The sequence below is a fragment of the Aspergillus niger genome (assembly GCF_000002855.4).
Source record: "Aspergillus niger supercontig An08".
NCBI classification, from domain to species: domain Eukaryota; kingdom Fungi; phylum Ascomycota; class Eurotiomycetes; order Eurotiales; family Aspergillaceae; genus Aspergillus; species Aspergillus niger.
In genome coordinates this window covers 138,935-156,545 of record NT_166524.1, presented here as the reverse complement: position 1 = coordinate 156,545, position 17,611 = coordinate 138,935, and the positions used below count along the sequence as shown (strand labels likewise).

The following is a 17,611-nucleotide window of genomic DNA, read 5'->3' as shown; positions in this document are numbered from 1 at the left end:
CATAAATACTGAGCATTGCGATTGTCACTCCATTCACAAGAAGCCTGCGTTGTTTCTCGAGCTTCCTGCCGGTTCCCTTTGCATACTGTGCAATTCTTCCCATTCCCGCTCCACGGCCCGGTTCAAGCTCACTCGGCGTGATTTGGAATCGAAGGGGATAGAGTAAAGTGAAGGGCTTTTCCGTGACGCCTGGCCGGCGCCAGCTATGTCTCCGTGCGTGTAGAAGCCGGTCTGATACCAAGGGCGTGAGCTCCCGCCGAGCTGCCGCTCAGTGGGCGGATCATTCTCTTTCCCCAATCCCGCTCCTTCGAATCGTTTCGGCTCATCCAAGCTCACTTCGCTGTAGAACCGAGGCAGAGGCGCGATCGTCTCAGAATAATTTTGAGCCAGGCTCGATTGGCTGGGCAATTTGCCCACCGGGCGGGGTGGCCCCATGTCTGAAGATTCTTCGGACAGGCTATGTAAATAAGCCGACTGACGATGGTCATCCGTGTAAATGGAGGCAGACATGGCTGTCGACCACGGCCGCTCATGGATCGAGTTCCGATATTCCTCAATGTAGTTGGAACTGGCTACTGTATCGGCCCGACTCGCTGTGCTTCGAGCTCTTTCTAGGGCCCGACAGCCCGATGATGCTCGACGGCCGAACTGACCTGCGAATAGCGGGTTGGACGAATTCCGACTTTTTGCGCGGCTGTGAAGAAATGCCTCTAGAGAGTCCGCTTCAGAGATGGTCGAGTCGTCAGGTTCCACTGTTCGAAGGCTCATTCGTTTGGAATAATCCCCACTCTCTCTCGTTCGAGGTGGCGGTCGTGGAAACAGCGGTGCTAGGTTTCCTACGTCACTCTCATCACTTCCGAACGAAGCCTGTGTGTTCTGCCAGGAAAGACGGACTACGCCATGTCCTGGAGGTCCAAAACCGCCGGCTCCATGTCCGGCACCACTGAGTCGGACTGGAAGCCCGGATGCTACTGTTGATATGCCACTCGACCGTTTGGAATATCTGCGCGATCGGGTAGTCGAATTCCGCTTTAGGGACCTCCTAGGCTGAATGGGCCGAAGGGGCTCTCGCCTCCTGGAACTAGTTGTGGTTGTTCTTCGGTGTAAGGGGGGGCTGTTCTGGAAAGACAGGCGTTTCGGCTGTGCGGGTGCGTCTTCCACTGGTTTGGCCTCTTCGGGTTCGGGTCCCTTGAGAGAAGCGAAACCTCCCCAATCGAATGTAGGATCGGAAAGGGTGTTTTCTTTGCCGGCTGCGTCTGGGGCTTGCTCGTTGCCTTTCGACGGGCTTGAATGCCATAATGGTAGCTCCAGTTTTGGGGGCTCAGATGATTGTGAAGGAATCCTGAGAATTCTCGGAGGCTCGCCATGGGCAGTTTCCTCAAAAGGCCGACCATGCGCAATACCTTCGCCATCTGGCTGAGTCGATAGCGTTTTCTCGGCTTCCTGTCCATCTTGAGGTTTCTTTGTGGCTGCTTTACGCTTGTGCCGCCAGCAGCAGAACAGAAGAAGGGCAGTGCTCAAAAACACAAACGGAACAACGACGGCGATAGCAATAATACCGGCCTTGCCTCCGCGAATGCTGTTCTTTGCATCGGAGGCTGTAGAGTTGGCTGTGCCTGGTCCATTTGTGGTCCCTTCCGACATCGCCTTGATTGTTAATTGCCGAGTGTCCTCTGCGGTACCCTCCCGGGCAGTGAGATTGATATGATAGCTTCCCGGACTGATGTCGGAGGGAACTTGTCCAAAGATCGTCTTGTTGTCACGATTGTAATGGAGCCAGGGAAGATCTTGCCCGAAGTCAACGTCTACCTGGACAGAATCGTTGGCCAAGACAGAGTCGTCAAGGACCAGCATAAAGAACTGCCCGATGATAGCATCGCATACATTTTGATCATTGCGAAAGAATTGAGTGAACTGTAGACTGACGATCAGCGTGGCTACGTCTTGAAATCTATCCGTCACGGTAATCGTGACATTGTTATCGGCGGCGTCTGAAGGGGGAGTGCCGCTCAGAGAAATAGTCTCCTCATCTAGAGACAACCAGTCTGGCGAATCCACCTTAATGTCGGCCAGATCTTTCTTCGTCGTTTCATGTCCATCTAGGGTGAGATTGCTGACAAACTGCGGACTAGTGAACGGCCGTTCTTTTGAGAGGAAGAATGTCTGGGTGCTCCGATTGAACGCCAAGATATGTGGGCTGATGGTCATCTCAAAGGTCATGGTAGCCGCGCTGAACCCAGTCACGTCCGAGGCTATCAGATTGAAGCTGAAGGTTTGAGGTCCACTAGCCGGTGTCGTGCCGGAAAAGCTGAGTGATGCCGGATCGAAAACAATCCACGAGGGTAGCGGTGCGTTGTCCGGAGATGTGCCATAGTAGGCCGTTGATGGGCGCGTGTTGGTGAACGTGTCCGGCCCAAAGGATAATGAGAAAGAGTCGCCAGTGTGTAGGAGGATGGTGTCTGGGGCGGAGGTTGGCCCCATTTCTTCGAGTTGTGAGAACAGCGGCTTTCCCGGTTGCGGTCCGTCGTCTGTTGTTACAATTAATGTGACTTGCATGTCCGCAGATTCCGAGCCATCTGAGGCCACCAGATCGAACGTCGGTGATCCTTGATCATCTTTCTGCGGTGTTCCGGATAGCGTACGGGATTGGCTGTCGACTTCGAGCCATGATGGCGCGTTTGAAAGCGAATAATGTGTGTTATCATCGCTGCCAGCAAAGGTACCCTGCGAGAAAACAAATTCGAATGGCTTCGATACCCGGGCTACCGGAGGTAGCTGTGCGTTAACAGGGTAGCTGGCCTGCAGACCTGCAACAACAGTCACCAGGATGCTGAGGAGAGCCAACGCAAAGAGCGCCATATCTCCTGAGCAAATGGAACGGTCCTGGCAAGTATTCGATAGACGTTCCTATAAATCTCTCAGACGTATCATCCAAGCACAGCTTGAAGTAAGATCTAGACCGGTATGAATCTGAAAAGGAAGAGAGAGGAGAAAAGAGACGAAAGAGATAGAAGGTGGCAGCTGAAAGAGCAAAAGTGGCGGAACAGCCTGCCCTTAGGGCAAAGAGTATGCTCCCAAGGGCCTCCGCGCCCAAGGGCCCATTGGGCACAGGAGAGGCGCGAAGCGTGTGACCCCTTCTACAGAGCCATACCTGGATATGTTTGACGTCACTGAAGTATGGGAATGGTTAGAGATGGATGGTTCGCGGCGCGGGAGTTCAAGCTCACGTTGCGAATGCACGCGCCTGCAAGGGATGGCTTGCAGGAGTCCACACAGGAGCATAGCCGACCCAACCCCTCCCTCTCAGTAGCGTTCGTATTTCCCGAAGGCTTAAGGGAGGATATTTGACAGGCAAAGCCACCCTAGTTTCCAGCCAAAAGTACCAAGGAGGAGTCCAGTGGTTCCTTTCCACCGCGTGAGGCGGAGGGGTAGGGAGAACAGGCCTGTCTATCGAGGGGCCAAAGGCCATGCTTAGGCGCGACAGGGGCGGGTACAGGGCCCACGCTACAGCTAGAGATCGAGAACCATCTTGATCCCCGTACGCCCTGGCGCATAGTAGTCCGGGATCTCGTCACGCTCCTTGAAGCCATTGCGGACGTATAGGGATCTAGCAGGAGAGCGGGCTTTGTCAACCCATAGCTGAATCTGCTGACACCCCTCGCTCTGTAGACGAGCTCGAATATAGTTCATGAGCCGCATCCCGACACCCTGGCGGCGATAGGCTTCACCAACACAAACTTTGTGCAGCAGGGCAATTCCCTTCTGGCGGACGTAGACGGCATAGGCCAGCAAGGTTGGGCGGACATCACCCGGAGCCGATGGTGCACGGGTCACATACAGGACCTTCGTGTTGGGCTTCTTGCGCCAGAGTTCCTCACCGAAACTGAATGCCTCGTTAGCGGGGAAGGTCTTTTTCTCGACGCGCGAAATCTGGGCAAGAATCTCCAGGGCCTGGTCTTTCTTCAAGGAATGGATGTCTGAGATGGTCAGACTGGGAGTCAGATCCGCTGGCGGCATTCCGGAGAGCCCCTCCAGGATCTACATTCACGATCGTTTGGAGGATGGGGAGTTGACAGGGGAGGTTCCACAATTCTCCCGGATCATGAAGGATAGTTCAATAGAGAGTTCTCTTCTGATTCAGTAGATGCCCAATATCGCGTGAGGGTTCAATGGCTCTCAAATCAATCCATTATTTGCCCGAGTTGCAAAGAAAGTAACTGGAAGGGTTTTTAGTAGAGGGAAAACCAATCACAGATACTCCTCCTCTCCCGTCTGGGTATAGTGCATAAAAACACTTGTCATCGCATTACCAAACTGACAATACAACGTTACATCTGGGTATTTGAGTAATATTGAGTTGGAAGATAGGAATACCTTCAACTATCTACACTCCAGTCTACTACCATCTGTGTTTTCAGTTCTATCTATAGCTTATACTCTACACACAAATACACTTTCCAGCATTCTATCTAGCGTTTCATCCTCTGTTCTTTTCTCTCACCTCTCTCTGACCATTCAAACATTCAATCAAAGACTTGACTCTCCCTCCCCGAAAATGCCCTCCCAAGCCGACGACAAACGCCAGGCCGCCCGCGAAGTTATTGACATTCTTCACGAGATTTCCACCCTTCTTGTACGTGACAATCCCCTCCTCCCCCGAGTTTCCTTTCATTCTTGTACCTGGCTTTTCTTTCTTTTGTTCTTCTATTATTGTTGTATTTTCACAAGCTTTTGCTTTCATCTACTGCGACCATCTTCATCTTACCTACCACCAACATGCCACACAGGATTAGACCTCCTGGGATCTAGTCGTGTCTGGTCTAGTCTGGTTCTCTGGTGTCATATCATCTGACAAGACACATACACACTTGGTCAACGAACTGACCGGGCTAATTAACTAATTATATTCAACCCCTCTAGAACACTAATTTAGACCGCACGGAGCTGTCGCTTTGTGTGTCCTTGATTGAGAATGGGGTCAATCCGGATGCTCTCGCTGTGAGTTCTTGCTCATCTATCATGTGCTATGCCTTTACTTTGTTCCGGGAGGTTCTGGAAGCTGACGCTGTCTATCAGGCGGTCATTAAGGATCTAAGAAAAGAAGCTGGTGCGTCGCGCGGGTTCGCGACTGAGCAGCAGCAGGGTTTGCCGGAGTGAATTCTTTTTGGGGGTTGAGGTTGTGTGTTTAGTGCTCTAGGTATCTATGGCGTTTTCTGCTTTCTTTTCGTTTGGTTTTCCTTGTGATACCCGTTTTTCCCTATTAGATTGGAATATGATGGATTCTGCAATCTACTACTAATGGTGGTATTATTCATCGTATTCATGAAATCCTCGTTGGGGATTGAACGGTTTCTGGGACTTCCCACTAGTGCAGTCTTTGGTATCATTAACGTCGGCCATAGGGCCATTATCAGGGTAATGGTATGAAGAATACATGTAGCAGACAGGCGCTAGGGATGAAACGGCATGTGTCGGGGAGAAGGCAAAAAGGAAAACTCTCATAATTATTAATCGATTACTGAACAAGTCCTACGACTTGCCAGCATTCTCGGCCTTGCTGCTGTCTTTCGACGCTTCGCTGGCCGGCCCAGCCTCAGCTGTGCTCTGCTCCTTAGTCTTGGCTTCCTTTTCTTTCTCATCGTCACTGTCCCCAAGACTGAACGGGTCATGTTCCCCGACCGGCGAAGGGTCAACAGTCGACAGAGGTTGCCACTTGCTCGACTTGCCTGTCGCGGGAGACGTACGTCTGACGGGCTCAGAGGCATCGTAGAGGTTGTCAATCTCGGTAGGTGGTCCCTCCTGGAAGGAGACCTTGCGTCGATCAGGGGAAGATGAAGAGGTTTTGAAAAGATCGGGATTGGCGAGAGGGCGCGGGGGGCGCGGAGGAGGAGCTGCGAACGGAGGTTAGCATTCGCTAGCGAATTTGATGCATGATCAGGGTCTGATCGGGGTAACCGTACCTTCCGCATCTCTCAGTTCAAGTGAGGAAAAGTCGTCGTTCAGGATGCGATGATCGGCATCGTAGCGTTCGCGATCGCCGCTCCGACGACCTAGGTCCCCGCTCCGTCTAGGTCTACCATAGTTCTCATCGGGCTGGCCTTGACCAGAAGGTCCGGCCTCAGGTGTTTCGCCATCGAGGCGTTTCTTCAGATTCTGGACCCACGAGTTGACCTTCGTCTGGGTATCCAAGAATCCTTTGCGAAGGTTCTCACGGATCACAGGGAGATCATCTATACAGGCCATCATTTAGCAACCAAGATGACGTAGAAAAGATCCATATCACTGACCATCGAAAAAGCTGTATTCTTTTTCCTCCGATCCATCGCTTCCTCTTCGTGGCCGCTGCTGTGGGTACTCGTTGTCCCAACGGGGTTGGCGCGCAGGACGGTTGTAGTGCTCGGCCAGCTGACGGGCATACATCTCATCTGCTTCTAGCTGCCTCTGCGCAGCAGTTGGGCGTGGTGGCTTCGGGGGCGGCGCATCTTGTTCGACAGCACTGGGATCCGTCATGCCTAGAGGGACTTGTTAGTGACCGCGCATAGCAGTGCTTTCCGTCGCAGTTCACACGTACTAAGCAAAGCATGGAATGACCGTTCCACATCCCAGTTACTGGCCACCAACACTGCTTTGATCACCGATGCCTCGATAGAGGGGAATGCTTCCTTGAGGGTATTCTCGGCCTCTTGCCGGGGGCTCAATGGGCGGGGTGGCTTAGGCGGGGCAGCTTCCGCAGCGCCCTGCTGAGCAGGGGCTGTTGACGGTGCTGCAGTGACACCGGTTTCCTGAGGTTCATCATCAAAATCTAGAGGGCGCGCGGTAGTCGGCGACTCGGGTTTGGGACTGAGTGGTCCAGTGGAGAGTTTATTGGGGGTCTGGCTGCTAGTGAGTGGCCGGCATGAGGTATAAGGAGCGGATATAGAGGACAACCTACAGTCTTGTCTTCTTCCGACATCGTGAGAGCAACTTAGGCAGCGTTGGAATCGCAAACTTGCTATCTAGAAGGTGGAGAAGAATGCCAAGGTTTCGCAGGCCCTGAGGGTATTTATGCGACCAGGAAATTTGCCCAACAGGCAGAAAGCAAGCTGGGGATGATGCGATTGGAGCTTCGGAGCCTCTCAGCCCCCTTCGCACTTCCGATGCCCGCGGAGTGACGTTGCGCCACGTGATAGTCCCGTGCTTAGGTAAGCACTGCTGCAGGTGCTCCAACAATATCTACTTCGTCGAGTAGAATCTGGATACAATTCTGGCGGTGCAAGGCTTGCCCAGCCGACCCGGAAATTGCTATAACAATATGTTTCGCTGGGGTCTTTCAATGTACTCATAGCTTGCCTCTAGTTGGAACACTGGTGCTGCAAATCACCTCCTAGTTCCATTCTCACTTAAGGCCCAATCGCAATGGCTTCCGAGCTGGATCTGTCCACCAGCTTTATCCCGGCTCTATACAAGCCGGCCGCATTGCTTCCAATCGCAAGACACAAGCAGAGTTTATTGTACCTGGTTGAGACGTATCCGGTGACCATCGTTGTTGGACAAACAGGAAGTGGGAAAACGACCCAACTACCCCAGTATCTCGACCAAGCAGGGTGGTGTGCAGATGGAAAGGCTATAGCAGTGACACAGGTATGCCTTTCCCTTCTGACTGACTCGGATGCAAGAAGAAAAGCTAATATCGCCCAGCCACGTCGGGTGGCTGCTACCACAGTGGCAGCTAGGGTAGCTGAGGAAATGCGCTGCAAGCTCGGCGAAGACGTGGGCTACTCGATTCGTTTTGAGGACTTGACCTCGGCTTCCACCAGGATAAAGTTCCTTACAGATGGAATGTTGCTTAGGGAGGCACTCGTAGATCCTCTGCTGTCACGGTACTCTGTTATCATGGTGGATGAAGCTCATGAGCGATCCCTCAGTACCGATATCCTCCTAGGTATCCTGAAAAAGATCATGAAACGACGGCCGGAGCTTAGGATTGTGGTCAGTAGCGCAACCTTGCAAGCAGAAGATTTTCTGCGATTCTTCGCTGGCGAGGAATTTGACAGCAGTCCGGAATCCGGTGAAATTGGTGGCAAGGTGGGAAGGATCATCAGTTTGGAAGGTCGCATGTATCCGGTGGACATGCTCTTTCTCGAGAACCCTGCAGAAGATTATGTCGAGCGCGCAGTCAGAACCGTGTTCGACATCCATCTTCAAGAGGCGGAAGGCGATATTCTGGTGTTTTTGACTGGCCGGGAGGAGATTGACACTACGGTGCAGATGATTGCCGAACGTGCCGCAACACTGCATCCCAAGGCACAGAGTATACTTCCGTTACCACTTTACTCTGGTCTAACAACAGATCAGCAAATGTACGTGTTTGAACCGACACCAGAGAACACCCGCAAAGTCATCGTGTCGACCAACATCGCCGAAGCATCTGTTACTATTAACGGGATTGTGTATGTCATCGACTGCGGCTTCGCCAAATTAAGAGCTTATAACCCCCAGACCGGCATAGAAACACTGACCGCAGTGCCCATATCAAAAGCAGCGGCTGTTCAGCGTGCTGGCCGAGCTGGGCGTACCAAACCCGGGAAGTGCTTCCGCCTCTACACGCAGCAGGCCTATGAGCAACTTCCAGAGGCCACCGTTCCGGAGATTCAGCGGTCAAACCTAGCGCCTGTAATCATGCAGCTCAAGGCTTTGGGTATCGACAACATCGTCCGATTCGACTTTTTGACCTCCCCTCCTACAGAGCTTGTTATTCGCGCATTCGAGCTGCTGTACTCTCTGGGGGCAGTTGACGACTATGCCAAACTCACAAAGCCCCATGGGATGCGGATGGCAGAGCTGGCAGTCGATCCCATGATGGCAAAGGTGCTGCTATCAGCGCCATCTTTTAACTGTCTAAGCGAGATCCTCTCTATTGCCGCCATGGTGAGTCTTCAAGGGACCGTATGGGTCCAGCATGAAGGCGACAGAAAGTCATCGGAGAGCCACCGCAGAAAGTTCGCAGTCGAAGAGGGTGATCATTTAACGTATCTTAACGTGTATCAAGCGTTCATCACCAAAGGAAAGAAGGACTCCAAGTGGTGTCGGGACAATCTCCTAAACTTTCGATCTTTGCAACGGGCTGTGAGCATTCGCGCCCAGTTGAAGCGATATCTGGAGCGCTTTGGAATCCAAGTCGATGAGACTCTCTCTGCAAGGTCTCGGCAAGAAGACCCAAGTAAGCTTGCGGAACAGATTCGTAGGTGCCTTACTACGGGCTATTTCGCACACGCTGCGAAGATGCAGCCCGATGGCACCTTTAAGACGGTGAGCGGAGGCCTGACTCTCCATGCTCACCCGAGTTCATTGATGTTTGTATGTTGGCAATCTAGGATTTGTAGTATCTTTGCGATCATTTGCTAATTGGACTACTGTATAGAATCGGAAAGCCGACTGGGTCATCTTCCATGAGATCTTACAGACCGGCGAGAAGACCTTCATCCGCGATGTGACTAAAATCGAGAAGAATTACCTCCTCGAATATGCCCCAAACTGTTACCAGGTTTATTAAGCTCTAGGAGATAGAGAGTATCTTGATGGGATCCATTTGATGGCGAATCCACTAGCGATTCTTATTGACGACATGCACTGCCTGTACTATACCCGCCAGCGTTGACCTCTATAGAATGATAGAGATCCAGATTCTTTCTTTCTGCTTTAGTCATAAATATAATATATACCAGTAAACTTCGCTATTCCAGCAGACCACAAGCAGTAACAAATAATTACAGATGTAGAGGGTACAGGGGTGGTGAATGAAAGGAGTCCTCGGCTGCCTGGATCAAGATGTGCATCATTTCACAGCTGCCAGACGGGCCTTTCGCCGAAGAACAACAACGCTGGCTCATCTTTCTCTCTTTCGACTGGAAAGTCAACCATCCTTCCAACCTCGGACATACTGCAGCCCACAAATTTGCAATCCTCCATAAATCAGATACTTGACTGAATTTGGATCAGCTTTTTCTAGATCCCCAAGTTGATCATGTCAGGTCATCACCATCATCACGATCATGGCGGCCATTGCCACGGAGAAGATGGCCATGATCACTCCAACGACATCACCCCTGCCATCCAATCCCTCCTCTACTCCCAAATCCAATTTGATGCGATCACTACATTGAACGGTAGGCAACCCCCGAGGGAACCCCTTCTGCATGTGGTACTGTACCTGCTAACTGGAGTCCTACCTGCAGAGGCCAGTCCCAAGTCTGGCGCCGCGATTGTGAAAAAGACATGGTCTGAAAGACTGAACGATGAACCGGAGCTGGAAAGCGACGCGGATGAACAGTTGCTGATGTATATTCCGTATGTTATCCACCCCATTTTCTGTTGTGGGTTTCGATCGGATTTGCTGTTTGTGATATGGTTTTTACCCCGCCAAATGCCCCTCATCTCAAGTTCCATGTCACGGATTCAATATGCACCATACTATTGCACGACAACCGCACTGATTATCCACTAACCAACCATTTAACTTCTAGATTCACCGGCCAAGTCAAAGTCCACTCCCTCCTCATCTACACTGCCCCCTCCCCATCCGCCCCGAAGACCCTAAAGCTATTCAAGAACCGCGACGACCTGGACTTCGGAACAGCCTCGGACCTAAAGCCCACGCAGACAGTCGAAATACCCCAACCTGTGCCGGGTGCAGATGTTTTCGAGTTGCCGCTGAACCGGGCACATTGGAACGCGACTACTTCCATCACTCTCTTCTTCGAGGATAATTGGAGCGATGGGGAAGAAGACGTCACCAAGGTCGGGTATATTGGTTTCAAGGGACAGTTCATGGCATTGAATAGGGAGCCGATCAGTTTCTTGTATGAGGCGGCTGCGAACCCAGGTGATCATGTTGCTATTCAGGGTGTGAATGGAGTGGGGAGCAGGATTCTGTGAGCGGAGGTGATAAGGGATAGGATTTCAGTGTTTGTTCGAACATGGATGGTCAAATGCTGGCCTGGGATGTACGAGGTCTGTGAGAGACTGAAATGGATGATCGGAAACTACGGGTACTGCCTTGGGTATTGAGCTGGGCTCTATCAAGATAATGCACGCCAATCCATGTTTCAACGATCTAGTTGCTAGCATTCAAATAGCGAAACATATCTAACAATGCTATACTATACTTGAAAGTCCTGAAACCACCAACGCCGGCAATGCTAAAGTCATATAAAGAGATCATATGGATGGCAGTCTCAAGCAGGAATCGCCGTCCGCTCCTCGACGTGGGCCTCTTCTTCCACCGCATGCTCGTCCTCCTTGACTCCCCCCACATGCTCTGGGAGTGTAGAGCTGGGCGCATTTGGCAGGACAACCGGACCCTGCGTATCCCGCTGCAAAGCCTCGAGTTCCTCTTCGACCTCATCCTCATCCTGAGTGGACAAGCGTCCAGCAAGCATCTCGCTGATTTCCTGTACAAACCACCACCGACTCGTCAGCATCCAATCCAGAATACCCTTCTCAGATAACCATTGACAATAAGCTCTTGCCTCTTGATAAGCTCTCGCTTCCTCCGTCTCGCCCATCAGCTTCTCGACCCCCTCAAGACCACCCATTTCCTTGTTAATGGTCTGCAGAACCTTGGTCCCTTGCTGCAAGCCGAACAGAACATCCTTCTGAACCAGTGCAAACTCAATCTGACCCGTAAGCTGTTCGAGCTGCTCGAGTTGTTTGTCGGTCTTGTCGAGCAGCGACTCCTGGTACTTCTTGCGACGCAGGGCAAGCAGGGCGCGCTTGCGGTCATCCCGGGCGAGACATTGTTTCGCAATTTCAAGTTCGCGGTCTGTCAAGACAGTAATCCGCTTCTGATACTGGTGAAGTTTGTCTCGCTGGTTCTTGAGGTCGAGGATTGCCCTGAGCGTTACGAGCGTTAGTTTATCGGTCGGAGACGGGGGGATGGGGCTCGTGACCCGTGCCAAACGGCCCTGATGGAGACAGCAACAGGGCGAAACACATTGGAATGATATGGATAGGCTCACCGGTCCTGAGCAGAGATCTTGTGGGTGCTATTTGTGTTTCCCATTGTCAGCGCATGTTGCTTTGTTTCCGAGGATGCTTGAGGGGAAGCAGTCAGAAACCGGCGAAGATGGATGAAAGATAGTATGTGCAGTGAGTGAGTCCACCGCAGATGACGTCCGTTATCGTCCTATTACCACATCGGGACTAGTGTAATATTCTCGGAAATCTGCCGGTGTTTTCAGATGAATTTGGGGCTCTCCGCCGGTGCATCAATTCTCCGGGTCTCTAAAATTGTGGGAATTCATCGCCAGCGGGGATCTTTATCACCCCCGATTATCGCATTTATAGCCCCGGCTTTGATTCAAGATGCGTCGTGGTGGCAGGCCGACGCTGAGGCAGGGCCTCGACAAGGATGTAAGTGCTGCGACTCGTCCCTCGGCTTATATCAATGCGATCATCGCTAACTCGCTATCCACAGATCTACCAGGTCGTGCGCAAAATCATCGACGACAATGCAGAGAATGCTCAATTCCGTCTTTCGGTGTCTAGCATTTACGATACCATCAAGCGGTCCAATTCCAGCCTGAACAGGAAGCCGAAGCGTATTCTCGAAGACAGCATCGAGCGCGTGGTGGAAGTGCTGAAAGCCGACGTCCTCGGAGAAGATGAGAACGACTCCATAGACGGCGACTTTGAGGGCCTGGAGGAGCAACCGGCACCGGTATGCGACATCGCGCGCCGCTTCATGGGATAAATGTCTTCAGAAGCAGCTTCAAACCTGGCTAGCAATTGGGAGGTAGCTGACGGGAGCAGGAATCCAACAGCCTCAACAAGAGCCTGGTTGGTATGTGGAATACAACCAACACCTCGAAGCCCTCGAAACAGAGCGAATCCAACACTGCCGAGTCAACAGCACCACCTACTACCTCTACGAAGAAACGGCACCATGGTGGTGAATCGCAGTCCTCCAAGCGCCGCAAGGCCGAGGCCGCAGTCGACCGTTCTCCTCCCACACATGTCAGTCTGGCCGATCTGGGTGGATTGGACGATGTGGTGCAGGAGCTCGGGGATCTCGTCATCCTGCCCATGACGCGCCCGCAAGTCTACATGTCGTCCAATGTCCAGCCTCCTCGCGGTGTTCTGCTACATGGTCCGCCAGGTTGCGGTAAAACCATGATCGCAAACGCATTCGCCGCCGAACTGGGCGTCCCCTTCATCTCCATATCCGCCCCATCCGTCATCTCCGGCATGTCAGGAGAGTCCGAAAAGGCTCTCCGAGAATACTTCGAAGAAGCCAAGCGCATCGCGCCCTGCTTAATATTCATCGACGAAATCGACGCCATCACCCCCAAGCGTGAAAGCGCCCAACGAGAAATGGAGAAGCGCATCGTCGCTCAACTCCTTACCTGCATGGACGATCTGGCCCTCGAAAAGACCGACGGAAAGCCCGTTATCGTCCTGGCGGCCACTAACCGTCCCGACAGCTTGGACGCTGCTCTGCGTCGCGGAGGCCGTTTCGACAAGGAAATCAACATGACCGTCCCCTCGGAGCCCGTCCGTGAGCAGATCCTGCGCGCCCTAACCCGCAAGATGCGTCTCGCTGACGACCTCGACTTCAAAACCCTCGCCAAGCGCACCCCCGGATTCGTCGGCGCTGATCTGAACGACCTCGTCGCCACCGCCGGCGCTGCCGCCATCAAACGCTACCTGGAACTCCTCAAATCCAACAGCGGCGAGGAAATGGAAATGGAGATTGAAGGCGAAGCCGACATCATCAGCCCTAAAGTCAAAGAACTCCGCCGCCTCATCACCCACGCCAAAGAAACCCCCATCGGCGACGAAACTCAAACCGTCCTCGTCTCCAACGCCGACTTCTTTACAGCCCTCCCTAAGATCCAGCCCTCCTCCAAGCGCGAAGGCTTCGCCACCATTCCCGATACTACCTGGGCCGACATCGGCGCCCTCGGCGGCATCCGCGACGAACTGTCCACCGCCATCGTCGAACCCATCAAGAACCCCGAAATCTACGCCAATGTCGGCATCACCGCGCCCACCGGCGTCCTTCTCTGGGGTCCCCCCGGTTGCGGTAAAACACTCCTCGCCAAAGCCGTGGCCAACGAGTCCCGCGCCAACTTCATCAGCGTCAAGGGTCCTGAACTCCTCAACAAATTCGTCGGTGAATCCGAACGCGCCGTCCGCCAGGTCTTCGTCCGCGCCCGCTCCTCCGTCCCTTGCGTCATCTTCTTTGATGAACTCGACGCCCTCGTCCCCCGTCGTGACGATACCCTCTCTGAAGCCTCCGCCCGTGTCGTCAACACCCTCCTCACTGAACTCGACGGCCTCGGCAGCAGCCGTCAAGGCCTCTACGTCATCGCGGCCACTAACCGGCCCGATATCATCGACCCGGCTATGCTGCGCCCCGGTCGTCTGGAGACCCTTCTCTTCGTTAACTTGCCCAGTCCGCTCGAGCGTGTCGAGATCCTGCAGACCCTCGTCAGGAACTTGCCTATCGAGTTCAATGAGGATCTGCGCAGACTCGCCGAGGAGTGCGAGGGCTTCAGTGGTGCTGATTTGGGTAGTTTGCTTCGTCGCGCCGGTTACTCGGCTATTAAGAGACGTGACAGCATCAAGTTCGAGGACTTTGTCGCTGCCAAGGCGTTTATTCGGCCTAGTGTTACGGATTTGAAAAAGTATGAGAAGTTGAGGAGGGATTGGAGTGGTGGCGTGGTGTAATTAATAATGATTAGAGTATTGGTTGGTGTGTGTGTATATACATCGATGTACTTTGGAATTGTTTCGTTTACTATTTCTCTTCTGTGTGGTTCTGTCATTGTGTGCATATATAGAGTGTGGATGGGGTCAAAAAGTCATTTGAATCGTTTGGCTGCGAGGGTAGGATATAGGTGGATTGATTGACTGATGAATAATGATAGATCTTTTTGATGGATGTTCAATTGACACGGCCACTGGTTACTTCACTACTCAGTACTAAAGTACTACTGGCATGAACTACGACAGCAAACAGCCCAATGAAGGAGTGAATGAACTTTTGGATATCAGAAACTCTAAATTTAGTTATGCACACACCAAAACGCCTCCCATGTAAAATTGAACAGGATACACACAAGGAAGACCAATTATAATTACATCCATAACCGGCAGGTTCCATCCGCACCGGCACTGACACACCAGGCTTCGCGCGGGTGCCAGTCAAGATCCATGACACCGAGCTCGCCGGTGATCTTGTGGCCCTTAAGAACCTTGAGGGGCACAATGCTGGCATTGCTGAGCATGTCACCCGTGACACTGCCGTGGAAGATCTGGAGCGAGCCGTCGTCACTGGCATCCGCGAACAGAGGGTAGCGGCCACTGGGGTGGAACTTGACGGCACGAATGGCCTTGCGGTGGTAACGGAGAGTCTTGTAGGGGCGCTGGGAGAGTTCGAGATCATGCCACAGCAGACGGCGGTCGTAGGATCCGACAATGAGGTTGTCTCCTCCCGAAGCGGTGGAGGAGGTCGGGTGGATGTCGAAGGAGGAGATCCAGCGGGCACCGGGCTGAATGATCTTGACGAGCAGTTGGCGGGAGAGATCGTAAGCACGAACGGTGCGCTGGTTGGCGACGAAGAGGATGGGCTTCGAGGGGTGGAAGTGCGCGGTCTGGGGCGGGCCACCACCCTTGATGCGTCGGCTGAAGGGGTACTGGGTCAAGTGCTTGGAAAGAGTGTGGATGGCAATGGCCATGGATGCCGGGGTAGAAGAGCCCGGGCAGACGGTAACAAAGTAGTCACCGCGGCGATGCCACGAGATAGACTTGGCCACGTAGCGGAGGGGAATGACGGCGCACACGCCATTGTCGGCGAGAGCGGCCGAGGGACGCACCCACTGGGGAGGCGTGGTCTTCTTGCCTTCTTCCGAGGCCTTCGGGGCAGGCTTCGAAGCGGCGTATCCCCAGCCGGCGTCGAGAAGATCCAAGCTGGCTTGCTCGAGTTCGGGGTCGAGGATCGGGGGCACGATGAGGTAGATATCGTCACCCGCGGCGGCAGCTAGGACCACAGCATCCTTGCTGGGCCTCCAGCGGACAACGTTGACAGGATCCTCTTCACCAACCTTGACGCTATACAGCTGGCGACCGGTGAGCAATTCCCAAACGCGGACGGTACCATCGTCACCACCAGTGGCGAGCCACACGCCCGTAGGGTCGACGGCAAGGGAACGAACACGGCCCTTGTGTCCCCGGAACACCGTAGCGCAGACGGACGGGAACGGCTTCAACTCTTCAGGGCTGGGCAGCTTGGGGAGCAGACTCTCCGGGTCGATGTTGAGCTTGCTGCGGCGAACTCTAGGAGCCAAGTAGAGATCCAAGCAACGCTCGAACTTCTCCTTGACAAACTCGCCGTAACCAGGAACCTTGCGGAGAGAGCCAAAGTCGGTAGGGAGATATTCCCGCTCCCGGTCTTCGGGGTCGGCCTCCTGCCAGGCCTTGCGCTCCTTGTTGTCGGGGAGATACTCCGGAGGCGGGTGGTAACTCTCCTCGTAGCCTGGCGGGGGGAGCTTGGGGGCAGGAACGTGCATGGGGTGGTCCGGACGCTCGGCCTCGTCCGCCCACAGGTCATAATTGATAAGCTCGAGGTCCTCCTCCTTCTCTTCCGACGGGGGCTTGTAAGGCAGGATGCGACCTTCGCGGATGGCCTTCACAATCTTCATGACCCGCTTGGCTTCGTGCTTTGACGGAACGAAGCGACGCTTGGGTTCCGGAGCAGCACTAAGGGGCATGATTTCCTGCTTGTTACTGAACCATTCCATCAAAGGCTCGTACGGGTTGTAGCCCTCCTCGGGAATTTCGTTCATCTGCACCTTGCGCAGCAGCTCCAGCTCATCCTGGCTCAACTCCAGAGGCTTACCGGTCGAGGGATCAGTCAGACCGGTGAAGCCCTTGGGGATCTCAATGCTGTCAAGCAAAGCATCCAGAGCCTCACCAGTGGCAGGACGCATGATCTTCTTTCCATTGATGTCGTAGCCAATGTGGGGGTACTGGTCGTAGAAAGACAACGGAATGTTACCGATCGTGTTCGCATTCTCTTCGACGTCAGAGTAATCGGAGTTGTCATCTGGGTTGATCTCGTCGTAGATGTAACGGTCGTTTCCATTGGCATCCTTTTCAATGCGGAAGTTGGGTTGCTCTTCCTCGCTGGAGCTCTCGTCGTCATTCGTAGGTACTTCTAGGTCCGCAGCTGATGTGCCGGACTTCTTCTTGAGAGGCGCCTCTCCGTCGGAGGGGATCTCATCGCTGTCCAACTCCTCCTCTTCATCTTCATCCTCATCTGAGCTGAAGTCGTCCACCAATTCAACTTCGGAATCCTCCTCGTCGCTCGATAGGTCGTTGGCATCGTCCGAAAGCGCACCATCAATGTCGCCGACGTTCAATTCGTCGCCAGAGAACACACCGGCCTCCTCCTCGACATCTTTGGTGACAGCCTTGCGCTTCTTGGAAACCTTTGCAGCACTCATGGCGACGAAGGAATACTCCGAGTGGGCGGAATCTTTTGCAGGGTCGAAGCACTGCTGGAAGGAATTCGAAGCTCGACTTTTTCGACTTTTTTTTTGCTGCCCTCGATTTGCGGAAAGACATACCG

At 53.4% G+C, this 17,611-nt stretch overlaps 9 protein-coding genes across 9 annotated transcripts; 4 read left to right on the top strand and 5 right to left on the bottom strand.

The window, feature by feature from the left end:
• Window positions 1-33: 33 nt before the first annotated feature.
• Window positions 34-2,859, bottom strand: An08g00800 (uncharacterized protein; the record flags this gene model as incomplete). Its single annotated transcript, XM_001392161.1, has 1 exon — window positions 34-2,859. The coding sequence occupies one exon, from the start codon at window positions 2,857-2,859 to the stop codon at window positions 34-36; it is 2,826 nt and encodes a 941-aa protein (XP_001392198.1).
• Window positions 2,860-3,223: 364 nt separating this feature from the next.
• On the bottom strand, window positions 3,224-4,017 carry An08g00790 (uncharacterized protein; the record flags this gene model as incomplete). Its single annotated transcript, XM_001392160.3, has 2 exons — window positions 3,224-3,510; window positions 3,543-4,017. The coding sequence occupies 2 exons, from the start codon at window positions 4,015-4,017 to the stop codon at window positions 3,224-3,226; spliced, it is 762 nt and encodes a 253-aa protein (XP_001392197.3).
• A 538-nt stretch (window positions 4,018-4,555) lies between these two features.
• On the top strand, window positions 4,556-5,157 carry An08g00780 (uncharacterized protein; the record flags this gene model as incomplete). The annotated part of the gene is made up of 3 exons (XM_059748801.1): window positions 4,556-4,633; window positions 4,921-4,998; window positions 5,050-5,157. 3 exons carry the CDS (start codon window positions 4,556-4,558, stop codon window positions 5,155-5,157), a joined length of 264 nt encoding a protein of 87 aa, XP_059603881.1.
• Window positions 5,158-5,529: 372 nt separating this feature from the next.
• On the bottom strand, window positions 5,530-6,952 carry An08g00770 (uncharacterized protein; the record flags this gene model as incomplete). The annotated part of the gene is made up of 5 exons (XM_001392158.3): window positions 5,530-5,891; window positions 5,961-6,230; window positions 6,288-6,512; window positions 6,572-6,872; window positions 6,932-6,952. The coding sequence occupies 5 exons, from the start codon at window positions 6,950-6,952 to the stop codon at window positions 5,530-5,532; spliced, it is 1,179 nt and encodes a 392-aa protein (XP_001392195.1).
• Window positions 6,953-7,395: 443 nt separating this feature from the next.
• An08g00760 (uncharacterized protein) lies at window positions 7,396-9,532 on the top strand (the record flags this gene model as incomplete). Its single annotated transcript, XM_001392157.1, has 3 exons — window positions 7,396-7,620; window positions 7,678-9,336; window positions 9,401-9,532. The coding sequence occupies 3 exons, from the start codon at window positions 7,396-7,398 to the stop codon at window positions 9,530-9,532; spliced, it is 2,016 nt and encodes a 671-aa protein (XP_001392194.1).
• A 471-nt stretch (window positions 9,533-10,003) lies between these two features.
• On the top strand, window positions 10,004-10,914 carry An08g00750 (uncharacterized protein; the record flags this gene model as incomplete). Its single annotated transcript, XM_001392156.3, has 3 exons — window positions 10,004-10,145; window positions 10,215-10,326; window positions 10,503-10,914. The coding sequence occupies 3 exons, from the start codon at window positions 10,004-10,006 to the stop codon at window positions 10,912-10,914; spliced, it is 666 nt and encodes a 221-aa protein (XP_001392193.1).
• A 299-nt stretch (window positions 10,915-11,213) lies between these two features.
• On the bottom strand, window positions 11,214-12,040 carry An08g00740 (uncharacterized protein; the record flags this gene model as incomplete). The annotated part of the gene is made up of 2 exons (XM_059748800.1): window positions 11,214-11,871; window positions 11,997-12,040. The coding sequence occupies 2 exons, from the start codon at window positions 12,038-12,040 to the stop codon at window positions 11,214-11,216; spliced, it is 702 nt and encodes a 233-aa protein (XP_059603880.1).
• Window positions 12,041-12,342: 302 nt separating this feature from the next.
• Window positions 12,343-14,709, top strand: An08g00730 (uncharacterized protein; the record flags this gene model as incomplete). The annotated part of the gene is made up of 3 exons (XM_001392154.1): window positions 12,343-12,390; window positions 12,455-12,697; window positions 12,790-14,709. The coding sequence occupies 3 exons, from the start codon at window positions 12,343-12,345 to the stop codon at window positions 14,707-14,709; spliced, it is 2,211 nt and encodes a 736-aa protein (XP_001392191.1).
• A 410-nt stretch (window positions 14,710-15,119) lies between these two features.
• Window positions 15,120-17,486, bottom strand: An08g00720 (uncharacterized protein; the record flags this gene model as incomplete). Its single annotated transcript, XM_001392153.1, has 1 exon — window positions 15,120-17,486. The coding sequence occupies one exon, from the start codon at window positions 17,484-17,486 to the stop codon at window positions 15,120-15,122; it is 2,367 nt and encodes a 788-aa protein (XP_001392190.1).
• Between the last annotated feature and the right edge of the window lie 125 nt (window positions 17,487-17,611).